The following is a 7,770-nucleotide window of genomic DNA, read 5'->3' on the forward strand; positions in this document are numbered from 1 at the left end:
ATATATATCTATATCCTGAAAGAGAAAAAGGTAATAATTTTTAAACTTTAATAAAAAAGTTTATGGCATCCATCATCTATCAAATTACATTAACTTTTTCTACAAAAAAAAAAAATTATATATGTAGCCATTACTTTTTTTGGTTTATTAAATAATTATTTAATCATCAAACACAAAATAAGAGTAACAAAAAATAGATATATGTAATGATTGAATACTTGATTTCATCGTATTACACATTTGTGATCTTGTAAATGTATCTTTACTCGTCGTCTACTCTGTACTTTGAACTCTCTTACATCGTTGAGCTATTTATCCAAACTACCATAACGAGAAAGAGAAAAAGAAAGAAAGAGAGAGAGAGAAAGAGAAAGAGAGAAGAAAGATCGCAACGAGACATGATACCCAGACATGTGACTTTGGACAACGCAAAAATCTTCCCGATATCATGCAGATAGGGGACCGCACAATTGAAACGGAGATTACGTAAAGTTTCTCGAAAACCGCTTTCCACCGGCCGGAAATGAGGATCCCGGCACTCCGGGAGAAAGGGGGAGGGAAGGAAGTACGGGGTGTGAACACGACGACGACGATGACGACGCTGTACGCGTGCGCACCTATATACGCAAGATACAAAAGTGCCTCTTCATAAATCGTTCACCATCGGTGAATCTAAAGACAAATTTACAGATTTTGACAATCGTCGGAGACAAGTAACATCTCTTTCTTTCTCTCTCTTTCAAGATAATTATATATATATATAAATAAATGTCTGTCCAACTGTATCATCAAAGACAAGGTAATTAAAGCCTTGGCATTGCTGATCCATTACCTGAATTACAATTGAAAATAGCAATCCCAAATTATTGTTATTTACAAAACTTGAATCTCTCGTTTATCTCAAAATGCTCCAAAGTCAGTGCTCCAAAAAATACTGTCAGTTACATAATAAATTCCAACGACTCGATTTGTATGATCTTGGATTATAGCATCTTAGATTACGAGCTTTTTCCGAGATCTCATTGTCTGGGAGATAAATCACTCCTCGAAGAATCTGAATACGATTTCGCCGCTTCTTAACTCGCTCGCGGCGATTTCCACCTGAGTCGTCTCGCGCCAGTGCATCGACGTACGAGGCGACTCCTGGTATTGCTCAACCCCACTTCTGCTTCTACCACAGGAAGAGTCGGCACTTTAAAGCAATTTTACACGATTCACTTTCGACGATCATTCGAAATTGAACGGAGTGTTCGAAGAACGAAGGAAAACCGTGAGAAATCATCTGACTTGAAGATTATATACAACGATAATACGGGGATGGAGAAGAGAGCTTTTATCATTTCAGGTATATCTCAGTTGACCCAGATACCTAGTAAGAACAAAGGATTCCCAAAGACAAAGGATCTTAAAAGACGAGGATCTTAGAAAAACTTAAATCTTTATAATGTTTAAATTTGTTTTTTTTTTAATTTGCACTAATAATGCAATTAATTTTCTCGCGCAAAGATTCCGCTATTCTCGCGATAACAATACTGATGACATTGCCGGCTATCTGAACAACTCAAATGTCCGAAGTAATTCCTTGCAATCTCTCCAATATAAAGCGCGAATATTTCCAAAATTATCTCGAGCCCCGGAAATTCGGGCGGAACATTTTAACAGATACGTCCTATATCACGCATTATTCCACGAGCGGCGTAACTTGTTACATAACTTGTTATTCACCCAGGGTTTAAGGTATTACATGTAACGAGAATTTTGAACCCATTGCCGTCGCTGTCGCTGTCGGTTCATGTTTGCATCGAGCCACGGCGTATTATCGCTCGCGGTCCCGCTTCGTACACCGACAAGAGAACAATTTCTGTTCTGTTACATCAGAGTGGTCAGCCAACCCATCCTCGCGCGTTCATGCCGCCTCCCTCTCTCGTTTCTTTCCTCGCTACTTGAAAATTCTCGAGAGGAGAATAAGTTTGCCTTTCAACCGACCTCTTTAGTCCTCGAAAGAACGATCGCGAGCGTGCAGCAATCCCAAATTATTGTTATTTACAAAACTTGAATCTCTCGTTTATCTCAAAATGCGCCTTCAAAATGCTTCAAAGTCAGTGCTCCAAAAAATACTGTCAGTTACATAATAAATTCCAACGACTCGATTTGTATGATCTTGGATTATAGCATCTTAGATTACGAGCTTTTTCCGAGATCTCATTGTCTGGGAGATAAATCACTCCTCGAAGAATCTGAATACGATTTCGCCGCTTCTTAACTCGCTCGCGGCGATTTCCACCTGAGTCGTCTCGCGCCAGTGCATCGACGTACGAGGCGACTCCTGGTATTGCTCAACCCCACTTCTGCTTCTACCACAGGAAGAGTCGGCACTTTAAAGCAATTTTACACGATTCACTTTCGACGATCATTCGAAATTGAACGGAGTGTTCGAAGAACGAAGGAAAACCGTGAGAAATCATCTGACTTGAAGATTATATACAACGATAATACGGGGATGGAGAAGAGAGCTTTTATCATTTCAGGTATATCTCAGTTGACCCAGATACCTAGTAAGAACAAAGGATTCCCAAAGACAAAGGATCTTAAAAGACGAGGATCTTAGAAAAACTTAAATCTTTATAATGTTTAAATTTGTTTTTTTTTTAATTTGCACTAATAATGCAATTAATTTTCTCGCGCAAAGATTCCGCTATTCTCGCGATAACAATACTGATGACATTGCCGGCTATCTGAACAACTCAAATGTCCGAAGTAATTCCTTGCAATCTCTCCAATATAAAGCGCGAATATTTCCAAAATTATCTCGAGCCCCGGAAATTCGGGCGGAACATTTTAACAGATACGTCCTATATCACGCATTATTCCACGAGCGGCGTAACTTGTTACATAACTTGTTATTCACCCAGGGTTTAAGGTATTACATGTAACGAGAATTTTGAACCCATTGCCGTCGCTGTCGCTGTCGGTTCATGTTTGCATCGAGCCACGGCGTATTATCGCTCGCGGTCCCGCTTCGTACACCGACAAGAGAACAATTTCTGTTCTGTTACATCAGAGTGGTCAGCCAACCCATCCTCGCGCGTTCATGCCGCCTCCCTCTCTCGTTTCTTTCCTCGCTACTTGAAAATTCTCGAGAGGAGAATAAGTTTGCCTTTCAACCGACCTCTTTAGTCCTCGAAAGAACGATCGCGAGCGTGCATCTTTACGATTGCAGAAACCCCGCCACCGGAAATCCCGCGGTCGCGACAAGTTGCGATGGAGCTTTTTCAGCCGATGATCGAGACAACGCATTCGACAATTCTAAAAATTCGCACGTGATTTTAGAATCGATGAATCGAGAAAATATCACCGTGTGTCGTGAAAATTTAAAAATATATAAAAATATATATTGCGCAAAAATTTAGATGAACATATATATTTTAATTTTACACAAAAAAAATGTACAATTTGTGATCCGAAAAAATCATCTTGTCAAGTTATGATGTAACTTACAGCGAAAACATAATGTTGATTGCGATGAGCTTGGACACTCCAGGATTTTGTAGCATTCGGAAAAAATGCAACATCGCGAAATGTAATCGAAGAGATAAATCATTAATGTTAAAAAATCCTTAGTACATTTGTATGACACTTAATCGTTCAGTGTAAAAAGAATCTACAATATAAAACAGTGATATCAGTAAGATGCTAATATAATAGAATAACATAAAGTTACTAGTAAATATTTGTGGTGTGAAGTTTCAAAAATGTTTAAATATTCCTTACGAGTTGCATGTGTGATAAATTATTAAAGCAACGATAATCGATACAAATTATAAAAAGAAGAAATACATTTGCAAAAATCAGATCTATTGAATATGTAAACAAGTGTTTCCTCAACGATATCATCTTATGATAACGATCACTTAAGAAAATACTCCAGATAAACTTAACATTACCTCGCTCTTACAAACGAGCGTGTACGCAGCAACAAAACAACGAGAAATGGCAAGACAGGTGAGAAGTGACGAGTGCGCGTTTTAAAATGAGGCGACAATGGACTTCGTAAAATAAACCCCCCTAACGCTTTAAAACGCTACATTTACTTTCGATCTGCCATAATTCACATAATTCTTTAATCTTTCCGCTTTCTCTGTATTTTTATTAATAATTCATAATTATATATATTTCTGTTGTATCATAATTATTTCTCAAGCTATTTATCGCAACACATAATTTATATCTTTTAGAAATGTTTTATAATTGTAAATCTTGTATAAAAGTTTTTTCTACAATATTTATATCAGTCTTTAATTGTTTACTTTCTTACTTTCTTACATTATTAAAGATTTTGAAAACTTGTTAGTAAAGGTTTCTAATTCTTTAATTGTCAATGATTCAAAAGCTATTAACTCACATCGTCGTTAAAAAAATAATCTATTATCAGCTGATTGAAGAATTTATGAATAAAAAGATAATGTGTACATTTTGACGAAGAAATAAAAATTTCGAATTTTTCGCCAGATTATACTTTTCTGCGTTTACTACTATAATCGTTATTACTTTGATGGCAAAAATCGAAAGTTAGGTCGACGACACAGATGCTTACTGCAACGAAGTTTTCACTATAATTCGAAACTTTCTACTCAAGTGCACATCCTGTGGGCGGCTCGCTCGTTTAGGTTCACCGATTCGCGTGTTCGAAGCTTTGCGAAAAGTTACACCGCTACGCTACGCCGTAAAAATTACAATTTGCGAACAAACTCTTTTGCGAGAAACACATGAATTTCTCTTTCATTTATATTTTAATTAAATGTGGTCAAGAAGTTCTGATGATAACTGATAAAAATTTTATCTGATGAAAAATAATAAACTAATTGATAAATTTTTGCCATGATTTTACGTTGTATAAATCAACACAATCAAGTCTTCATATCTTGATAGATTTTTCGATACCCCGTATTTTTGTGATAAATATTTTATATCAGAAATATTATGTGAGGTACATACTTCACATGCAAGAAAACAACGGAGTAGAGAAAAAAATGTAAAAAATTTATTTAAATATTAGAAATATTAACCTATATATAATATATAGAAAAAATATGTATATATATAATCTCACGTGAATATGAAAAGTATATATCCAGACTTTTACGACATATACATCGATTAGTTATATATAAAAATGCAATACAGAAAAGTTTCTAATATTGAGAACGTTTTTTTCGTATAAGTTCTCTTGATAATATATCGAAAAGAAATTATATACGATAAATTTTCTATGTAATTCTTAAACTTTCTTAACTTTTATGTAAGTACAAGAATAGTTATAATAAATTAATTTTAGATTTATTTATGACCCAGCTTTCGCCGGGTACTATCAAAAATTTTTAAAATTCAGTAAGTGTTCCCCTCCACGGAAATCTTTAGTAAAAGGCGAAAGATTTATTCGTCCATTGAAGGGAAACCAGAATGCTAAATCGAGTTCATAGCAGTCCTTATATATACAAACAACCGAATTTCACTTACAAGAAACATTTCTATTCGGTGGACATCTATTGGCCATATCCAAAACTAACAGTCAGCATTCGTTTCGACTCGAGGCCCATGGCCCATGAGGCGCCTTTGTAAATATACGCCGATCAGAGAAATTTAGAGAAAGAAAAAAACTTTCGCAATATTTCTGAAAATTTTTCTCGTTAATTAACTTTGTCAACTTTATAAACTTTAAATTTGTAAACATATTATACATTTTTGTAATTTTTTTCTTTTTGTTGTGAATTTTCAATTCTGGGTGTTTCAACTCTTAAATCTTTCAAATTTAAAGATGAATATCATTTATCCTTGTATGATAATTCACAGGAAGTTCTGTCAAAGACAGATCATGGAAAGCTTTACAAAGAGGAGAAAGCAATGCATAACAATTTACACAAAATCAATCTGAGAAACAATCAACTGAAGGGAAATATAATCTTGGGAAATTACGGCGTAAGTTTATCTCTGCTATACAAAACTCTCTCTTTTTCTTTTTTATTTCTTATATTTATTTTTCTCTAATTGACAAGCGTCTTGTCGAGAAAAAAATAAAATCAGAGAATTATGCCGTGAAGTGACTCTATTATTTTTTCCTGTTCACAATTGTTGCAAAATATAAAGAATCTGACGCATTTGGATGTGAGCGAAAATAGCATTGAAAAATTGGACATTAGTGCCCTGCAAGAATTGAGAAGCGTACGCTGTGCTCGAAATCATCTAACAGAATTGACTCTTTGCGGCCGAAATCTTATATCACTAATCGCTGGAAATAATAGTGAGTATAAACTTTTATATGCGCTTTTAGTTAAGTCGGTTAAATCGGTATTTAAAAACAGCGAGAAAAAAATCAAAATTAAACGAATTAGATTAAAATAAATGCTATTGTTACAGAATTGAAAAAGCTAACTGTCGAACCTGTGCCAACTAATCTCGAGCATCTGGATATTTCTTAGTAAGTAAATATATAATATATATATATATTATAATAGATATCAATTTTTTCGAATTTGCATTAAGCAAATATATAATTATTATGGCCGGTAAAACAGGACGGTCCGGCATCCTCTTAACAATGTTTAAAACTAATGCGAAAAATCTTGCAGCTGCATAGCAGCGTGGAGCGATCTAGAAGAATTGGTGCTGTCCGGAAACAGATTGCAATATCTTCCGGACAACGTGGCTAATCTACAACACTTGCGTGTGCTGCGCGTGCATTCTAATCGGTTGTTAACGTGCCCTACCTTCGGTAAAACGGCGTCCTTGAAGGTGAGACTCTACACGCGCAAACGTTAGTCGTATCGAGCAACTTGCAACGTATGTAAGGTAAACGAGACACCAAAACCAAAATCGCGAAATACAAATTTAAGAGACTGTTACACATTGTCCTCTTATTTAAGCGGAAAAAATATATGCGAAAGATGTTTATCGACTCTATTAAGATGCTAGTTAAGTCTTCGTATTTATACGGAGTTGGCCTAGAAAACAAAAGACTGTAGTAATTATCTCTTTAGACGTATACTTTTTATGTAAATGCAGATCTAAATTATGATTAAAAAATATGTATAGGAGAATAAAGAATCTAATTAAATTAAACGTAATATTCGAAAATGCGCGCAATTTTTTGAACTTTTAAGTATCAATTATGAAACTATATTTTCTCTCTATATTACGATCTCCAATTTTTATTATGTCATGTATCTATATTTTGAACAAAATAATTTTTATTCAATCGAATAATAATTATTGATACATAATATTCTTAAGAATATTAGTATGAAAATATTGATACATATAATTCTTATTCGGCGAAATATGTTTCATAAAAATGTAATATTTGCAAAGCGTTCGTTTATAATGTAGAACAACGCGTAAAGGATATTTAATAAATAAATTTTAATAAAATATAATTTAATTTAAATAAATATGAAAAATATAAAAATATTAATGATGTAATATGATACGAGTAAGTAAATGACAAATGAGTGTAACGCAAAATACGTTCTTATCATCTAGATACTGGATCTCGCGCACAATCAACTGGATAGGGTAAATCTTGCCACGCTAGTGCCACCGCAATTGCAATTTCTCGATATATCCTGCAACTCCCGACTGCACGTGGATCCACGACAATTCCAAGTCTATAGATCCCAGAGACCGATATCTTTGGTGGACGTATCTGGACAAAACAGGCCCAGCCTGCCGTCTCATCCGCATCAACAGGAAATTGTCGTGGCTGAAAAGAATGCC

The 7,770-nt window shown here is 34.8% G+C and overlaps 1 protein-coding gene and 1 non-coding gene across 2 annotated transcripts in view; one reads left to right on the top strand and one right to left on the bottom strand.

The window, feature by feature from the left end:
* The window catches only part of LOC115243631, a 63,121-nt gene that overhangs the window by 50,158 nt on the left and 5,193 nt on the right, over window positions 1-7,770 (top strand). The window contains exons 7-11 of the mRNA XM_029820766.1: window positions 5,851-5,976; window positions 6,145-6,298; window positions 6,415-6,475; window positions 6,627-6,789; window positions 7,537-7,769. Of these exons, the coding sequence (XP_029676626.1) occupies window positions 5,851-5,976; window positions 6,145-6,298; window positions 6,415-6,475; window positions 6,627-6,789; window positions 7,537-7,769 (737 nt within the window). The remainder of the gene's footprint in view (window positions 1-5,850; window positions 5,977-6,144; window positions 6,299-6,414; window positions 6,476-6,626; window positions 6,790-7,536; window position 7,770) is intronic.
* Window positions 5,346-5,464, bottom strand: LOC115243729. The gene has a single exon (XR_003885259.1). It is a non-coding gene; the product is annotated as a U5 spliceosomal RNA (small nuclear RNA).

The sequence above is a fragment of the Formica exsecta genome, unplaced genomic scaffold (genome assembly GCF_003651465.1).
Source record: "Formica exsecta isolate Colony F162 unplaced genomic scaffold, ASM365146v1 scaffold72, whole genome shotgun sequence".
NCBI classification, from domain to species: domain Eukaryota; kingdom Metazoa; phylum Arthropoda; class Insecta; order Hymenoptera; family Formicidae; genus Formica; species Formica exsecta.